The 20,549-nt window shown below is 39.7% G+C and overlaps 1 protein-coding gene across 8 annotated transcripts in view; it reads right to left on the bottom strand.

Annotated features, from left to right (window-relative positions):
* Nucleotides 1–7,257: 7,257 nt before the first annotated feature.
* LOC124149287 (agrin-like) overlaps nt 7,258–20,549 on the bottom strand; it is a 472,283-nt gene continuing 458,991 nt past the window's right edge. For all 8 annotated transcript variants that reach the window (XM_048394137.1, XM_048394138.1, XM_046520773.2 and 5 more), the window contains 6 exons: nt 14,574–14,690; nt 13,773–13,959; nt 13,173–13,254; nt 12,014–12,253; nt 11,352–11,455; nt 7,258–9,905 (listed from right to left, as the gene is read on the bottom strand). In XM_048394137.1, the coding sequence (XP_048250094.1) occupies nt 9,757–9,905; nt 11,352–11,455; nt 12,014–12,253; nt 13,173–13,254; nt 13,773–13,959; nt 14,574–14,690 (879 nt within the window). In that variant the 3' untranslated portion in view covers nt 7,258–9,756. The remainder of the gene's footprint in view (nt 9,906–11,351; nt 11,456–12,013; nt 12,254–13,172; nt 13,255–13,772; nt 13,960–14,573; nt 14,691–20,549) is intronic.

The following is a 20,549-nucleotide window of genomic DNA, read 5'->3' as shown; positions in this document are numbered from 1 at the left end:
TCCCACATTAAGCTGACACGCCGTGATTTAACTGGAATACTGTTAAAAGCGGCGTTAAACCCAAGTCACTCACTCACTCACAGTGTTTCTCTCGTTCCTCGGAGACAGTCTTCCCAAGAATTCCGACCGTGTCTCAAATCTGTCCCACTTCCTGGGAATCCTGATGGGAATAAGCGTCCTTCAAGTCATCCTGACAATTCATGTTCTCAGGATCTACAGCCGAAACACCCACCCTGTTGGAAACAAGATGGCCGCCTTCTCAAGATGGATGCTTAGTCGTAAAGGAAACGTCATGGAAAAGGATGATGGTTCCGTTGATGAGGTTGGATAGCAAACTGTATCGGAGGCAGTTGAGAGATGGTACTTCTTGATCTACATCCTATCAAACACCATCACAAGTGTGTTCTTTGTGACCATCAACTGTTTTAAATAGTGAGTGTCAGTTTAAGTGAGTGAGTGCGTATGGTTTTACGCCGCTTTTAGCAATATTCAAGCAATATCACGGCGGGGGACACCAGAAATGGGCTTCACACATTGTACCCATGTCGGGAATCGAACCCGGGTCTTCGGCGTGACGAGCGAACGCTTTAACCACAAGGCTACCCGACCGCCCCAAGTGTCAGTTAAAACTTTCCTTTCTATCTGTTCCCAATTTTAACTTGTACCATATGATGGGTCTGTGCGAATCAGAGGTCGGAAATTGAAATTAGAAGCACAGGGGCATCAAGAACTCCATGGTTACACTACAAGTCACTTATGTTCGCATTTCTTTCTGACAAAGCATCCATTCCTTCTGATTTTTCATATGGTTGAATAAAAATATAACTTAATTCAGCTTCATTGTATGAATGACCAGATTGTTTAAAAAATGTATCTAAATACGTTATGCCGAGCTATGCTAAAAATGTTCCCAATCAGACATTTTGAGACATCTCCTGAGACCTACAGTGGGTACCCGGGTAGGGTCGGGTAATAGGGGGTACCCGGGTAGTAAATTTGGACTCGTCCCAGCCCTAGAACGTAATGTTACCTGACAACGTCCAAACAATCAGGCTATTGCAAATCTATTTCAAACTTTTACTTACATTTTGGGCCGGTGATTTAAGGTCCAAAAAAAGTCCTCACTAAGATATATTGATAAATATCAGCCACCACACAACTGTGCCAATCTCGTTCTTGCAAGTGTAAAAGGATGTCAAGGAACACGTGTTGGCACACGTGACCTTGCTTTTCCCGTTTTGTACGTGAATGCTATAAATAGCCCGTAGGGGAATGAATTCGACCGAACGCATTGAAATGTACCACATTCAGCCTTTTCCCGTAAAAGTGAGTGAGTGAGTGAGTGAGTTGGGTTTAACGCCGCTTTTAACAGTATTCCAGTTATATCACGGCGTGTCAGCTTATTGTGGGAGGAAAGCCCGAAGTGATGCATGTCTCTGACGTTTACCATTCCCGTAAAAGAGGTGGGGTTGTTAAAATACTCAAGTTGACATGGAAGTTGAGGGGGTGGGGGGAGGGGGGATGTAGGGAGTGAGCTGATGAACCACATTAATGAATATGTCGTCTTCTCGGACTTCTGAGAATTTTAGTTCATCGTTGATAGCTCCTCGCGTTGTTTCCTGATTTCGCTTTGTGGTTCCCAATGTCCCCTTTATATTTTCTTTTATATCAGAAACTTTTAACGACTTCACTTCCTAAAATTCACCTTTTGTGTCTCTTATCATAAGCTTTTGCTATCTCCTCAACAACAGTCGTGCTCGCCAAACAACTACGACAAGATGGTACTTGGTGTTACCCTGTCTGGCGCTTGGCATTAAGGGGCTAAAACAAGGACTGGTCGGCTCGGAGTCAGTATACTGTGTCTGAGTGGGGTATTCATGTTAAACTGTGGCATGGTATCTCAGTGAGCTAGCACTATAAATCGGCATCAGTCCGGACTAGTACAAGCAGCCACACACACACGTGCATGCACGTCGCTATATAAGTGCAATAATCTTGGACGCGACGTTAAACCCAATTTCACCTCACCTGAGTGTCCAACATGTATTTCGGGACTCAACCCAAAACAATACGAGAATCTGTACTTTACAAAGGAAGTGTTATCCCAAATCAGAGACCATATACCGATATATGGTCTCTGCCCAAATATAACATTTGACCACTTTCCAAACGGCATTGTGTGTTCATAACTCTTGTTGACATTTGAAGGAGTTGACTACACATCCAAGTGAGCTACAGTGCCTCGTTGCTTTCTGCTGCAGTTGTGACTAACTCTCCATAACTTCATGTACAAGAAAAGTAGTTTTGTTGCTATACCGGCCTGGATTTCTGACAAATCACCTGATTGTTTGAGACCGTTTTTTCTCTTGCGTTTAGGGGGCGGTCGGGTAGCCTAGTGGTTAAAGCGTTCGCTCGTAACGCCGAAGACCCGGGTTCGATTCCCGACATGGGTACAATGTGTGAAGCCCATTTCTGGTGTCCCCCGCCGTGATATTGCTGGAATATTGCTAAAAGCGGCGTAAAACCATACTCACTCACTCTTGCGTTTAGGTTTTATTTTAGTCATGAAACAACAAATATCCTAACCATTTGGGGGATTTAATGACACTTATCTTACAAAACCTATATAAATGGCAGAAAATATATAACCCGTTCTGAAGACCGGTATTATTTTTTATTTCACCCATCCTTGGAGATTTACGATCGTCATGGACGGAGAGATGGGTGTTTATTTGCAACTATGACCTATACGGCATTAATTAGACATTTATTTAAACAATTAAAATGATGCCACATATTTGGAAGAGTATGCAGTAACTGTTCTCTTATTTAAAGTAACACGAGGCAAGAGATTTTCTTTCTTAAAGATGTACTGACAACTAATATGGGAAAAGAAGATGATGAACCTACTTCTGCAAAGTTAACACATTTCCTGTTTATCAGTAAATAAAACTGTTTGACACAGAAGACCTTCTGACCTATGTCTACTTAAATATAGCAATCCTGCACAGAAATGTGTTCATTTACCTATTTTAATTAGGATACAAGGGATGCTGAATTTTTACCAATGTTCGTGTTTCACTGTACACATCGTCTCCAGCCAGCAGGAGGCCACGTCATCGTAAGTCTGAGTGTCTGATTGTCTGGTCCAGACTTGATATTTACAGACTGCCATCATATAGCTGGAATATTGCGTTAAACAACAAACAAACAAACAAACAAGATGCTTGTCGCTGACTTGATTGATGCATATATCGTATCCCTATCATGAGGATGATGTCAATCACTGGACTGTCTGGTCCTGACTCGATCATTCACAGACCACCGTCATATAGCTGGAATATTGCTGAGTGCAGCGTTTAACAACAAACAAACAAATTGTATTTTACAATGTCAATAACCTTATGTGTTTTGATTTGCAGGCCTTAAAGATGGCCAGAAAGCTTTGCATTTCTTGGCATGGAATACTAAAAAAAACTGACAAATTTTGAAAACACTTAAAGTATCTCCTAAACTGAGCAAATGGTTTTACCACTGCACCCATGTGGGAACTGAACCCAGATGTTCAGCGTGATGAGCCAACACATGAACCACAAGGCTACCACCCAAGGAAAAGACTGAGACACTATTTTGTTTTCTATGAAATTTATTCATCATATTGTATACACATTCCGATACACAGTGAATGTCAATTAATTAGCCGATATATCAACAAAAGTCTGTACATAACATATATAGACAGTAAGCTAAATGCGAGTGAGTCATCAAACTAGGTATCACGTAGCAGAAACAGCAATAAATCGGGATGTAATGGAGGCAGAAATACCAACCATATCACAATAAACTGGGTATGTAATGGAGGCAGTGATACCAACCATATCGCAATAAATCGGGATGTAATGTTGGCAGAAATACCAACCATATCACAATAAATTGGGTATGTAATGGAGGCAGTGATACCGACCATATCGCAATAAATCGGGATATAATGTTGGCAGTGATACCAACCATATCGCAATAAATCGGGATGTAATGTTGGCAGTGATACCAACCATATCGCAATAAATCGGGATGTAATGGAGGCAGTGATACCAACCATATCGCAATAAATCGGGATGTAATGGAGGCAGTGATACCAACCATATCACAATAACTCGGGATGTAATGGAGGCAGTGATACCAACCATATCGCAATAATTCGAGATGTAATGGAGGCAGTGATACCAACCATATCACAATAAATCGGGATGTAATGGAGGCAGTGATACCAACCATATCACAATAACTCGGGATGTAATGGAGGCAGTGATACCAACCATATCGCAATAATTCGAGATGTAATGGAGGCAGTGATACCAACCATATCACAATAAATCGGGATGTAATGGAGGCAGTGATACCAACCATATCGCAATAATTCGGGATGTAATGGAGGCAGTGATACCAACCATATCACAATAAATCGGGATGTAATGGAGGCAGTGATACCAACCATATCGCAATAATTCGGGATGTAATGGAGGCAGTGATACCAACCATATCACAATAAATCGGGATGTAATGGAGGCAGTGATACCAACCATATCACAATAACTCGGGATGTAATGGAGGCAGTGATACCAACCATATCGCAATAATTCGAGATGTAATGGAGGCAGTGATACCAACCATATCACAATAACTCGGGATGTAATGGAGGCAGTGATACCAACCATATCGCAATAATTCGGGATGTAATGGAGGCAGTGATACCAACCATATCACAATAAATCGGGATGTAATGGAGGCAGTGATACCACACATTTCGCTACACATCAAATCTGAATTTATCAGTAAAATCTGATATTTTTTCAAGACAAACCAAGACATTTTGGGCTCAGGCTTCATCTGAGTGTGAATTTTGTTTTATGTGAACGATATTCCAGGCATATCACAGTGTGAGACACCAATTATGGCTTCATGCATTAACTACAGATGGGAATCAAACCCTGGTCTATGGTGTGACAGGCGACCACTCAAACCACTGGGCTACCCTTCCAGCACTGAACTCCAGCAAATCACAGCATTGTCCAAGTGGTTCTGTATCACAATATGCTGCCACCATGTTTCATTCCGCCCTCTGTGCTGTCATTACACTGGGGAACATGAACTAGCTACTGCATGGGGGCTTCACTAAGTTACTGTAAGATGTTAACATGTTATTGCCTTAATGCCTTTAACTGACTCAAAAGGACAATATCAAACTCTTCAAACTAAGTTAGTACACAAGTGTGTTACTTCAACTGGGAACATAAATTCGTATTGCTCGGTCAGTTACGTGTTCAAAACTGTATAAAAAGGACTTAGTGCTTCAAAACACTCCCAGATGCTTACACGGTGTTGTTGATAGAGAACAGGGCTTATCTGAACATGATGTTGACGGATATTTATTAAAAACACAAATGGTTGACACTGGTGCATTAAGAGTGACCAGCTGAAATTATTATTCCACAACTCTACAATATTCAACATGCGGTCAAACTTTTTTAACATGACCCTTTGTCCACACTTGTCAGGGATAGACAGTGAATGTTTAATATTTAAGCTTGAAGTGTAGCAACAATGTTACAATTGACAAGGAGTATAACAGAATGAAACATGTTTATGATGCCAAACTCCAGTATGTAAACACATCCTTCTTTGACTGTACACACAGGCAGAGACAGCTAGAACATCAGGGGACCGTTCCACAAAGCGATCTTAGTGTTACGACTGTCGTAAGCCTGTGTTAAAGTATGGGAGTTTCGATCATCTTAGCGCTAAGATCGCTTTGTGGAACGGGGCCCAGGGAACAGGAACTACCATCCATGTTGAGGTAAAACTGTTAAGATCTGTAAACTAAACTGACAAATTTACAGCATACACCAGTATGGCAAGTTGCCACAAATTCTCATTTCATAAAAATAGAATTCCTTCAAATTTTTCAGAACAGTTTCATAACAATAGATAAGTAATCTGTTGTCCCCTGTAGAAAGCTTCTCTTCCGCTCATATAACAATGACATGTGTCTGACTTCATACCGCATGGTGAACACACGAGATCCTGTAATACTCACCCTGAAAAACAAGGCAACAGTACTATCACAGTACTGTCACAATACTGTCACAGTACTGTATGTGAATTAGAAAGAGTCCTGTATCCCTACAGCAAAGATATCTTCAGTTTGATTGACATTTGAATGCTAGAGGCAGTTGTGTCTCCAGTAGTATATAAATCGATATCGCTGTCTATCGAAATATCAGGCATCTTTGATCCACTGACTTTCCCCAAATCATTCCCAAGTTCATATGTCGCTCCTTATCAAAGGTAAGTGTCTTACACTAATAAAGTAGACACAAATTATGGATAACAACTTCTTTATTTTACTGTAATGTTTTGTTTTATTTTACTGTGATGTTTTGTAGACCCTTATAGCATTGTCCTTCCCTGACAAGGATAGAAGTATCTATACCGAAACGTCACCATTACGGAAATATGAGGTTGTTATCCATACATTGTGTCTACTTTGTCATTCACCTACTTCTAAGAAATGCCTATCGAACAATGTTTAATCTGGCTGAAATTGCAGTCGTTAAAAAAAGAAATTACTTTAGAATCAGTATGTTTAGTGGAACTGTGCATGCTCCATGGTCTGGTACTAGTTTCCAGCAAAGGCCTAAACAATTGTTATCAGAGCTATGTGTGGAACTGCTAGCTGTATATATCGGAAAATGAAGTTAGATGAAAAATAAGTAAGTAAAAGTCAGTACAGTGTTCTGCTATGTGAATCCACATTACAGCAATCTCACAGCAGGGACACTTGAAGTAGGCCTCATACATTGTACCCATATTGGGAATCAAACCTGGGCTATCTGTGTGAAGGGTGAATGCTTTAACCACTGGGCTACCCCACCAGCCCCAGCAGACAAATACCGTATTTGACGTAACAAGCGCCCAGGACGCTCACAAAATTAAAAATAGGGGGCTCTTATTAGAATGGTATTTTGGTGAAAAAAAACAGAGTTGAAAGATAAATTTCATGGTTTATGCTGACAGCCTGAAACGTTTATATACGACAGATATATTTTTCCAGTATTTAATTGCCCATAATTAAGGATGCATATAACACACGAGTGCGTATTATACATGAATAAATAAGTCTTGTGTACATTGATCAATCGGAAGGGGTGCTAATTGGAATTGTTCACAAGCCAATATATTAATAAATATCGCCGTGGGCGCTTATTACGTCGAATACGGTAAAATGGATTGAATGAAACTATATGGGTCTGCCAATCTGCCGTCCTCCTTTAAGATTAGTTAAAGCTTTACCAGTAGCAAGTGTAACCATGGACTTTAGTTATCTACAAACATTATGCATGGTGTGAGAAATCATCCTATGTTCTATTATATAATGCCTGTTGACTCCATGTATGTTATTAGCGTAGCGGCCACAACATATTCGAGTCCCGTGATGGGTTTCAAACCACAGACCTGATCCAAGGTCGGACGCCTTCTCCACATGACCAAAAGCGTACCCTGTCAGCAAGCTGACAAGGTAAGGATGTCATCCGTGGGGTGACTCCACCCCACACACCATGCTACATCAGCAAAAATTTAATCTCACTAGCATCACTTGTGAAAACTGAAGCTACGAACACTATCGCAAGATCTAGAAGTGTGGCTACAACCATCCAAACACTTACAGCAATGCTTTATAAATACAAAAATATATATAGGTATGAATTAGATGAATATAACAAACTGATGTTCACAAATTCATCAAAGTTAATTTTGATGCATTTTACTGATATCAAAGAATACCCATTTTTTCAAAAATTGATTAGATGGTTCGTGTTTTTGGTATTCAACTTCTAAATGTCCTAAGGTCAACGACCGGAATAATCAGTTATAGTCAGACCATAGCATGAAATGATTCATCATTAAATGTGGTATGGGGTTTCACAACATCATAGGTGAATCTATGCAATATACAATGTAATGTACATGTGTAAGATGTGCAATATATCACATTTCAAGCTGATGGTACAGTCTCAACAATACATCAACTGTCCTCACCACAAATCAACATGTCAAGATTACGAGGGTTCCAAACGTAGGTCCTGACTAACAGAAAACTAAACCAACTCAACAATGTGTTGACCTATCTCATTCTAAACCACTGTTTATTCTGGATTGATGTAATGATAAATTTCCTGTCATTGGTGCATGTACATAATGACTCAACGTGTGCTTGTTACTGTTTAATGACGAAGCACTAACTGACATAATGCTTGTCGCGATCATCAGTACCCAATACCGACCCTCAGTTCGTAATTAACGAAAACAGCTACTACAGTGGGACATATTTCACAATATTATAACCACACATATTTGTGAATATAGGCCAAGAAAAGAACAAAGAATAACATATTTACAATTTCTAAAATATTTGCTTTGGAATGTTTCAGTTTATACAACTGATAAGTAACTCTAAAACTACTTTCCTAGAACTGGTTCAGATTTACATATCTTTTCTTGGCCTTGATATCATCAGTAGTTAGGAAAACAGTCTTGCTTACTGATGATGTATGCAATACAACACAACACAATATATACAATTAAAATGCAAATTCATAGATTGCTGGGGGCACACAAGAATATCATTAAATCTAGTTTTCAATCTCCTTGATCTTCAGATCTTATTACCAATGTTGAACCTCCAAAGTGTCTGTCTGACCATGATTATCACAAATTGATTACTTACTAATCAAGCCTCAATCATGCAAAGATTAGCATTCTTTCCCAAATCCATTATCCCTCTCTCTATACACACCTGATTTGACCACCCATTTATCCCATCCATTCAAGAGAAAGGAACCATGGTTAATTTTAATACCAAATATGATGTTTCCTCAAAACTAATGTCATTGTGTAATTTTGGGTCAATGTTACTTTTCTCCTGAGTATCATAATAAGTTTTCTTGAATAGTATGGTGAAGTATTAAGTAGATTGTAACAAGAATAAGCTCATATTAACTTATGTTATATATTTTATAGTGATAATAGTATAGGGTTTATACTCTGATATAAGAAACTGTTAAATGAATTTATATTCATACTTTGAATTTTTTTTCACAAAATATTCATAGGATTCAAAATGTTCAATTGATGGATATTGGTATACACAAATTTGGTATTTTGAAAAAAGATTCCTGATCAACTCTGAATGTCTTCAATCTTCTCATCAGAGCACACTTGAAAATCAAATGTCAAATTATTCCACGTTCCATGGACATGGTTTGAAATGTTCCACTCATGGTAATCCGAAAGAAAGGCACAATAATTTGTCCTGTGCATCTATTAAACATAGCTCACAGGGTTGTGCATCAATGTTTGTTGTAGGAAAGTGTTCACAATCACAAATGAATAATTCTCAGTATACGACACCATGTTAAGGTCAAGGTCGTGACCCAGAGGTCATGTCAAACTGAAGGTTAAGGTCACATATTTTGGGGGTTGTGATATGCTGCAGGTCACCGCATAACAAATCTTGATGCAGAGTTCTCTCCATTCCTCTGCTCCCACAGATATTTGCCCTTACGTACTAGTGCGTTCACATCAAAGAACAGGCCTGAACTTTGAAGGATGGGGATCGCGAAATATTCAACGGTGGGAAAGGGCATCGCCAGAAGTGAGGCTGTCCTATTATGACATTATGACTACCATGTCGTTTAGTTATGAGCAAAAAGCAATTGTACTGCTGTGGCTCTCACGGTCTTCCACAAGGTGAAGGCCAACCCGATTTATTATAACCTCATCGATGCAGCCAGTGAATCCAGAATAGTACTCGGGTGGCAGTCCCCATGGCAGGTCGGGCTTACCTCCTGAAATAGAGTGAGTGAAAGAGTGAGTAGGGTTTAACAATGCTTTGAACAGTGTTTCAGTATATGTCATGGCTTGTCAGCCCAATGTTGGAGGAAAGCCTAGAGCATCTCAGGTCTTAGGTGTTTACCACTTTGGTGAACACACAAGTGACCTGTGAAGATCCGAGTTAGAATAGGTCTTCAGCAACCCACACTTGCCGGAAAAGGCAGCTAAGCTTGTCGTTAGAGGCAACTAACGGGATCCGGTGGTGAGTCATGCTGACTTGATTGTATGTCATCTTATCCCAGTTGCATAGATCGATGCTCTTGATGTCAATCACTGGATTGTCTGGTCCAGATTCGATTATTTACAGACCGTCGTCATATAGCTGGAATATTGCTGAGTATGGCGTTAAACAATAAACAAACAAACACACACACGAGCATGGCTATGGTACAGTATCTGAGAGTCAAAATCAACTTGAACCTTGGACTAGAACCCATGACCAGTGATTCCTGGCATGAAAAAGGGATGCAACTCTGCACAGCTAACTGAGCATCTTACATGACCTGCACACCATGGCTCCAGAAACAAATACAATAAGTTGATAAATAAAATGTAAATAGCTCATGTTTGAAATACAAGTATACAATACAAGACAAAATAAACAGTTTGACGAAGAAGATCCACAGACTGTGATGAAGATCTACCAATCCACAGATGGTGATGAAGACCTACCTATCCACAGACTGTGATGAAGACCTACCTATCCACAGACTGTGATGAAGACCTTCCTATCCACAGACTGTGATGAAGACCTTCCTATCCACAGACTGTGATGAAGACCTACCTATCCGCAGACTGTGATGAAGACCTTCCTATCCACAGACTGTGATGAAGACCTACCTATCCACAGACTGTGATGAAGATCTACCTATCCGCAGACTGTGATGAAGACCTACCTATCCACAGACTGTGATGAAGACCTACCTATCCACAGACTGTGATGAAGACCTACCTATCCACAGATGGTGATGAAGACCTACCTATCCACAGACTGTGATGAAGACCTACCTATCCACAGACTGTGATGAAGACCTACCTATCCACAGACTGTGATGAAGACCTACCTATCCACAGATGGTGATGAAGACCTACCAATCCACAGATGGTGATGAAGACCTACCTATCCGCAGACTGTGATGAAGATCTACCTATCCACAGACTGTGATGAAGACCTACCTATCCACAGATGGTGATGAAGACCTACCTATCCACAGACTGTGATGAAGACCTACCTATCCACAGACTGTGATGAAGACCTACCTATCCACAGACTGTGATGAAGACCTACCTATCCACAGATGGTGATGAAGACCTACCAATCCACAGACTGTGATGAAGACCTACCTATCCACAGACTGTGATGAAGACCTACCAATCCACAGACTGTGATGAAGACCTACCTATCCACAGATTTCCATCAGTGTCCAGTTGTGAAGCTCCAGCACCAGACATGGACGACATCATTGTCTCGTCATCCACCTGCAAACGACCTTCAGACAGCTCTCTGGAATGTAAATCAGCAGTGCATCATGCACACATTCCAAAAACTTTGTGAAGAATGAATTAAACTGACTACACACGTGCTATTGATTAATAAGATCCCAGTTTGTTGTGTATATGTTAAATATTTCTTCCTGTATTCTACTAAAAAGTATACCGTATTCAACATAATAAGCGCCCAGGGCGTTCTCAAAATTAGAAATAGGGGGCTCTTTAATAGAATATAATTTTGGTGAAAGAGTTGAAAGAGTAAATTTCGTGGTTTATGCTTACCGCCTGAAATGATACAAAAGAAAAGTCTGTGCATATTATACATGACAGATATATTTTTCCAGAATTTAATTGTCCGTAATTAAGGGTGCATATAACACTTGAGTGTGTATTATACATGAATAAATAAGTCTTGTGTACATTGATCAATTGGAAGGGTGCCAATTGGGATTGTTCACTCGCCAATATATCAGCAAATATCGCCGTGGCACTTATTAGAGCGGGGAGTTTATTACGTCTAATACGGTAAGCCAAAGAGCCAAGGCTTGCCTCATTTTAAACAAAGCATTACCTTATGGCCGTAAGCATATGCCACTTTCCATCACTGACAGCCACTGTAGATCGGATCTTAAACAGATTTTTCTCGCTCTGTTTTCCAAGGTTAAAACTGAACTCGACATGTTCATTGACAACGGCCACAGCGAGATAGTCTCCCATGACACTGGTCCCCTTGTTCTGGAAGGCAATCAAACCGTTCCGCTCCTTTGTCCGGAACTTTATTTTGATGTTGTTGTTTCTCTGTGCTTGAGATCTGAAACATGTCAATGACAGGAGTTACCATGGCAATTCACATCAGCATGAAAATATTGATGTCCCGAGTGTCCGCCGATGGAATTCATGGTAAGAAAGTGTCCCTAGTGTCTGCCCATTGGATTCCAGGTCAGAAAGTGTCCCCAGTGTCTGCCCATTGGATTCCAGGTCAGAAAGTGTCCCCAGTGTCTGCCCATGGAATTCAGGGTCAGAAAGTGTCCCCAGTGTCTGTCTATGGGATTCCAGGTCAGAAAGTGTCCCTAGTGTCTGCCCATGGGATTCCAGGTCAGAAAGTGTCCCTAGTGTCTGCCCATGGGATTCCAGGTCAGAAAGTGTCCCTAGTGTCTGCCCATGGGATTCCAGGTCAGAAAGTGTCCCTAGTGTCTGCCCATGGGATTCCAGGTCAGAAAGTGTCCCTAGTGTCTGTCAATTGGATTCCAGGTCAGAAAGTGTCCCTAGTGTCTGCCCATGGGATTCCAGGTCAGAAAGTGTCCCTAGTGTCTGCCTTTGGGATTCTAGGTCAGAGAGTGTCCCTAGTGTCCGCCCATGGGATTCCAGGTCAGAAAGTGTCCCTATAGTGTCTGCCTATGGGATTCTAGGTCAGAAGGTGTCCCTAATGTCTGCCTATGGGATTGTAGGTCAGAAAGTGTCCCTAGTGTCTGCCCATGGGATTCCAGGTCAGAAAGTGTCCCTAGTGTCTGCCCATGGGATTCCAGGGCCCACTTGCACAAAGCGTTCTTAGCGCTAAGATGATCGTAACTCCCATACTTTAACATAGACTTACGATAGTCTTAGCGCTAAGATCGCTTTGTGCAAGTGGGTCCAGGTCAGAAAGTGTCCCCAGTGTCTGCCCATGGGATTCCAGGTCAGAAAGTGTCCCTCTGTGTTCTACATTATTACATTATCCAAAACATACTTACTTTTGTGTTTTCTCATTTTGATACTGCAGGTATGTATTGCCATCAAACTTGACAGGCTGGTCCTTGTCAACATGTTCAGCTCCTACAAAACAAGGCGTTCATTATAGCACAATCTGTCCAGCCTACAAAACAAGGCGTTCATTATAGCACAATCTGTTCAGCCTACAAAACAAGGCGTTCATTACAGCACAATCTGTTCAGCCTACAAAACAAGGCGTTCATTATAGCACAATCTGTTCAGCCTACAAAACAAGGCGTTCATTATAGCACAATCTGTTCAGCCTACAAAACAAGGCGTTCATTACAGCACAATCTGTTCAGCCTACAAAACAAGGCATTCATTACAGCACAATCTGTTCAGCCTACAAAACAAGGCGTTCATTACAGCAGAATCTGTTCAGCCTACAAAACACAGTGTTCATTGTACTACAATATGTTCAGCCTATAAAACACAATGTTCATCGTACCACAATATGTTCAGCCCTAACACAGCCCCAAGGCCGATTTAGGATTTACATCAACATATATAAAAAAATAAATTTTTAAACAATAATTGATTAGAGATATGCAGCTAGGACTAGTGTATTGATCAACACTTACTCTTCTCACACCTCTCCCCCATGAACTCCAGGGGGCACCTGCAGTCAGCATCATTCAGCTTGGGGATACACACCCCGCCGTTCATGCAAGGGTTCATGTTGCATGGGGCGCCTGCATACTCCTCAATGTTCCTCATCTCCTCCGCAGACTCCATCAGGCTGTCGATGGTCTTGCCGTTGATAGTTATCTGAAGGAGTAGCAAACATATACCAAGGGCCATAACGCTGTCGAGCTGACCTGACACACCCTGTGGGATTCTAGGGCGGAATGCTTGTAAAGTCAATTACTTACAGTTAAACAAACCTTAAATACTCATATCCCCAATATGACGTTTGTGTTCACTGGACCTTTTTGGACGTTACAATGGAAACTTGAAATTTTTATTTTTTTTAAATCCCAAACTATTAAAAGGCACCAGTTTACCACTAGACCTATCTATGTGCCAAGTTTGACGATGAAATATTGTATAGTATTCAAGATCTGTTCCGGAAAGGAGCACTACCGCCATTTTCAGTCTATGTCAAAGTTGTTGCCATGGAAACTTGAAAATACTTTTTAAAAAAATCCCAAACTATAAAAAGGCACCAGTTCACCACTAATCCTATCTATGTGCCAATTTTGGTTAAGATCTCTCTCGTTGTCTTTTAGTTCTGCTTCGGAAACAAAACGTGACAGGGAGATGGACAGCACCATTTTCTATATCCTCCTTCCACTTTATTTATCAACTCATTCATCCTCTTAACCACTGGTCTGACGAGTCCATGTTATTGCCGTAACATATCCCACCTCTCCATCACTTACCCTCTGTATTGCCCCGGAGAAGTTGGCGGAGATCTCAGCACCAGCAGGGAGGGAAGACTCCCCCTTGTAACCCCCAATGTAGAGAGGTCGGCCGAGGTTGAGCTCCTTCATCGTGCCCTGAAACATCCACACCATGTCTTTAAAAAAGGAAACTTCCAACTCAAACCTACCTATTAAAAAACCAACAGCATATATTTCAACAATGTAATTAGTTCAGTAAACTACGGTTATAATGAACTAAAAGGGACCACTAATTTTAGTTTGTTATAACCGTAGTTTGTCATAAGCATACATGTAGATACAACAAATGGCAGGGACCAAGAATGTATACATCCATCAGTTCGTCATAAGCGTGTTCATTATAAACGTAGTTTACTGTACTTTCTAGAACTGAAACAGAAATTATTAGGCAAGGATGTCTGCTGGTTTGTATTCAGAGTATTTAACTTTTCCAAAGTCAAGAACTTTGTAACGCTCAATGATTTCATCTAACTTTCAAAATGAAACAAGAAGAGGGCAAAGTCCCGGGTTGGAGAAGGAAAAATAAAGAAAAAAAAAGCCAGATGCATTTTTTTTTAATGCAGAATGCCTCTGGCATACTTTATGAACATATTCTGCGCTCAAATGACCGCCATTTGTGACGATAAAGCCCCTTATAACAATAAAAATTCTAAAAATACTTACGACACAGACAATTATCAAGGGGGGCTATTCATGTTCGGCTTCGAGATCAACAAAGATCAATTATGTATCTCTTTACTAGTTTACAATGGTAAATTCATATGTTTTTTACTAAAAGGTGATGATAACAAATAAAATAACTGACTATGTGGGTATTGGTGGGGGGGAAAAATATGGAAATCTGATAAAAAAAATTAATTTTCTCAAACATTAGAGTCGGTGGGTCCGTAATCAGAAAAATATAAAATGCCTGGCCCAACCAATACCCTACCTGTGGTTTGTTATATTATGAATGTCTTCGATGATTCATCTTTCTTGTATATAATAATCAGTTGCACCATTTCATGTCTGTCATAGAGTGACTTTAGATATGTTGTAAGCACCCAGTACACAACAGTTCTAGTACCAGCAGACATCCATGAGAAATAAAAGTATACATTTTGTTTGAACATGAACCACATAATGTATTGTCAATCTCCAAAGACAATGTTACAAAATAGAGTTGGATTCAGTAGTTTCAATACTTGCAGTAACCAGAAATATAAATATTATAGTTATTCCCTTCAGTCTGAGAATATTAATCTGTGAGATGACAGACAAACTGCAGGAATTATGGCTGTGATGTAATAGAGGTTGCCTATTCATAAGAATTGTAAATATTATTATTATTATTATATTAATATTATAATCATGCCCCTCAATTTGATAAGACATCAGTGAAAAGAAGCTTATCTTTGTGAAAGGGAACTTAAAGAGGTGTGTTTTTTAATATAAAAAACAGTGCAAGTTTGCGTTTGTTGAATCCATCCTTGGCCTCTTTGTAAGGTATGTTTCCGACATCTATGGAAGCAGTGTGGTCGCCACGGCTGCAATATGCATATTAGTACAGGACGAAGCTAGCCTGGATATAACCCATGAAACAAGCAAGTCACCATCTTAGCGGTGGAAGCAGTATCTACGACAACGTTTCACAAACCAGTGTTAGAAATGTGTGGGATTCCAAACATTACACAGCAAAACAACCAAGAAAACCTTATTTCATCATTCATACCACTCCTTTAACTTTCATCTGGAGCCGCTGCTATAGAATAATAAGATGTAAAGAATGTCTTATATAACAAACTAACAAAATGTATTATACAAAAGATCAGTTTTGTCTGAAACATTAGTTAAAAAAAGGTTGTTTTCAGGAGGTATTTATGCATTAGGAACACACCAGAGAAGAGGGACAAAATATATCTCAGATTTTTTTAATATTATTTTTAGAATTTATATAAGGAACAAGACCTGTTTCCATTCTATCCAAGAGTCAGTGTCAAGCTAAACACTAAGCATTTGATATCTGGATCAGTCATTGTCTATTTGTGATTATTCAACATACATCGTCATTCAGGCGATGTTTCTGACAGATCACGATCTGAAAAATACTATCATGAAAGTGGATCCCGTGGATAAGCCGACCCCCTTCTACAGAATCTTTTTTCTGGTCCTCAAAATTCGGCTTATACGCGGTCATTTACGGTAAGTGAGGGAGGTACAATGCCAGGAAAAAGAGGGTCCTCAGCAGTATACTGTTTGGCATAAAACAAATAAGAAACCTATCGAAAACATAAGATGAGTCAAATTTGTATTGTAAAACATTAATGTAAATTGTCGAAAGACAACTGTATATTTAAACTTTACAGTTTTTCGTAAGTGTGCCAAAATCTGGTAGAAGTCATGCAACAACTGGATCTAACGACACAACAAAACTAGTAAATGTTTAGTAATTTGACTCCTGACTAAAGTCCCCAAATGTTACTGACTACCGACATGTGAACCCCCCCATCAGGACCCTTGATTAACATAAAGTGAGTGAGTGAGGTTTTACGCCGCTTTTAGCAATATTTCAGCAATATCACGGCGGGGGACACCAGAAATGGGCTTCACACATTGTACCCATGTCGGGAATCGAACCTGGGTCTTCGGCGTGAGAGCGAGCGCTTTAACTGCTAGGCTACCCGACCGCCCCGATTAACATAAAGACATATATCACACTAGGGGGGCTGATGAACTACTTCTCATGTGGTTATCATTCTGAATACCAACACTTTATATTAAAGATATTAACTGGGCAAATATTTTAATATGTTTATCATTCATATTGATTCAACTTAACTACAAACAGTTTAGAGTATGACTAACTACATATATGAAGCCAAAGACACAAACAACATAAAAATAGTCTTCAGGAGATGTTTGAAAACTTTTAAAGCATATTTGTCTGCCAATTTCAAATTTGTGCACACACAACATTTTAAAATTTGGTAAAGAGGTTTGCAATAAAATCTAAATGGTGCCTTGATGGGGTGACAAATTGAGTGCAGGGATGATACTCAATTAACAAAACCTGGATCTCTCGATAATCAACTTTATGTATGGATTGTATCCGATCTCATTTGTATATTGTGTTTATTATTATCAATATTTCAGACAGATCATTACTAACTATATGTCAGAGAGATTATTAAAAGCAATATTTCCGAGTAAAAATAGTATGTTCAGAAATCTTACTGATGTCTGATTGCAGTAAGACAAGTTAAAGTGTAAAGGAGACAAAGGGAAATAACTCTAAACGACACCATGGCAAGAATAGGGCTACCTCCCTTATCCATCACTTTCACAAGCTCCTTCCCAGCGTGTGACACCTTTGTTACACTCTCGGTAACATCGCTGCCACCAGTGTGGGCATGGCCATTACAAGAATCTTGAAATTTGCCCTCTAACCACAAATGTAGTAACGTTTATACTTTTCTTTATGTCTTTGGGAATGCCATCATATTTCATTTTGAAAAGGTTTATGACTGACCATGTTTTCCAGATGAGTTTAAATCATCAGATTGGCTCGAGATTGCAGACTAACGGAAAATCAACCAACTTCTTCGTTACATTCTTACTATATGAATTACAGGATAGTTTTAATGAAATAGAAATTCAAATTGACAAACAAAGAAAGTAATTTGGCAGTGCAAGTGTATTCGGCATCACGCAAGTCGTCACTTGTTTGTAAACATAACAGTCATTCGGTTGCGAGTTCAACTCCAAGCATGGTTGTGGCCACCTATCACAGTGGGGAGTTTTGACTGGTGGCAGCGATAGTATAGAGAGAGCTCCGCGAACGGGCTATCGCTGTGAGGAGCTTGTCACTTTCAATGTTGTTGTTTTCCTACTCCTCTTGGTTTTTATAACAATGTGATCCTTTTCTTTATGATTGGTTGTTTTATCAGATACAATGTGAGAGATACAAGCATTTATTCAGTGCCTTTGAGCACATCTAATTTGTGCAATTCAGAGTGCTATCAGTTAAGCAATATGCAATCAAATCTTATCTAGGAAGAGTCTCAGGACCCATAAGGAAACAAGAGGACTAAATACTTTGATAACATCTGTATTGAATAAGAAAAATTAAACATTTTCATACTTTTACAATATTCAATATTCATTAGCAGTTTTTATGAGAAATATCAAAAGTGCAATATAAAACGTTGTGGCATGAAACAAAATTGTGAACAACATTTATTAATGCCATGCATCAGCACAATACTCTTCAAAACCGACTGGCAGAACTGTTCAGACAGGAACACCATGTGAATCATGCATTACACCTTCAGAATAAGGCCATCTTACACGAAATTTTCTAATCTGTCAAAACAATTCATTGACCCCCAAATATGAAAATATCAACAGATCGCAAACTTTCACAATCCAAATGATACTAAATATATAAATAAAAAGCTTTCACAATTTGATTTCAATTTATAGATATTTCCTTATCTAATTTTTAATTAATAATTTTCTGTCATGAAGGCTGTCAGAATCATTTTTTTTCTCATGGAATATCTTAAAAGGAAATTAAAGAATAAATTAATGTTTTAACACCTTTTAATAATGCAAGCAACTTTACCAAGCTGCCATGGAAAATTTAAAGAAATTAATAATTGGATTGTTGCTTATTTGATGAAACCATAGCTTAAGCTCTGAAGGACACGTCACCACCTATGGCTATTGTCGCTCTTGCAACCAAAGGCACATGCACTTCTATACACAGCTGTGTCACTTTCAGAATCTACTTGACCAATCGCATTAAAATCAGATCTTAGTTCTCGCTATCGCTAAACAAAGATCTGAGGACATCCCTTTACGGGTCACGTCAGAACCACCTTTCGCGAACTTTGACAGACCACTGAAATGACGAACAAGAAGTCGACATCAGCCAGTTAGAAAGCAGCTTTCTCAAGCTTTACGGCACTCGTTTCAACCCGGCGACTTCCATTTCAGACAACGCTTGAAAAATATGTTGACACAGTTCTCAATTAAAATTTTGAAAATGAACAAACAAACATTCCGGAATGTCTAATATATGGTCGAGACTGTATGGCAGTGTTTCCAACATACTGTGCAATGCCTCCTCCGTTTAAATGTTTATCCAACGGAAGCGAGAGATAGACAATAATTTTGATGGATCAGTCGCGCGGGCCGTAACTATCATTCGGAATACCCTGTATTAACGTTTTCAGGTTGCTGGATGATACTAGACATTCCGACTGTCACTTTCATAATCTGGCAAGCGACACTTTGATTGGTTGGATGAAAGGTCGGTCTGACGTGACCCGTAATGGGATGTCCTCAGATCTTTGTTTAGCGGCAGCGAGAACTCAGATCTGATTTTAATAAGATTGCTACTTGACCTAACGAGTTCAAATCAGGTATGTTGATGATCATGATGTTTTGTCATTGCATCATTTCCCAAAATTGTAAATTTTTCATACATTGATCTTTTATTTGCCCAAATGAAATGTACATATACTCCTCAATTACTGTTATGGGTAGAGAGTTGTTCATACTAAGTCTTTGATTTGCATTTAGCAGTTGGAACGGGATGAAGACATGAAACTGTTTGGATAACAACTTGATTATTGCTTGTAACATTTCCCAACTACTTGCGCCTTGAACCAATCACCTGGCGGAGTGGCAAGTGTCTCCTGATAAGGTGAGGTGAGGTGAAATTGGGTTTAACGTCGCGTCCAAGATTATTGCACTTATATAGCGACGTGCATGCACGTGTGTGTCTGTGGCTGCTTGTACTAGTCCGGACTAATGCCGATTTATAGTGCTAGCTCACTGAGATACCATGCCGCAGTTTAACATGAATACCCCACTCAGACACAGTATACTGACTCCGAGCCGACCAGTCCTTGTTTTAGCCCCTTAATGTCGAGCGCCAGACAGGGTAACAACAAGTACCATCTTTTAACG

The sequence above is a fragment of the Haliotis rufescens genome, unplaced genomic scaffold (assembly GCF_023055435.1).
Source record: "Haliotis rufescens isolate VD_foot unplaced genomic scaffold, xgHalRufe1.0.p SCAF_13, whole genome shotgun sequence".
NCBI lineage: Eukaryota > Metazoa > Mollusca > Gastropoda > Lepetellida > Haliotidae > Haliotis > Haliotis rufescens.
The sequence above is the reverse complement of the archived record's forward strand: the minus strand, read 5'-3'. Positions and strand labels throughout refer to the sequence as shown.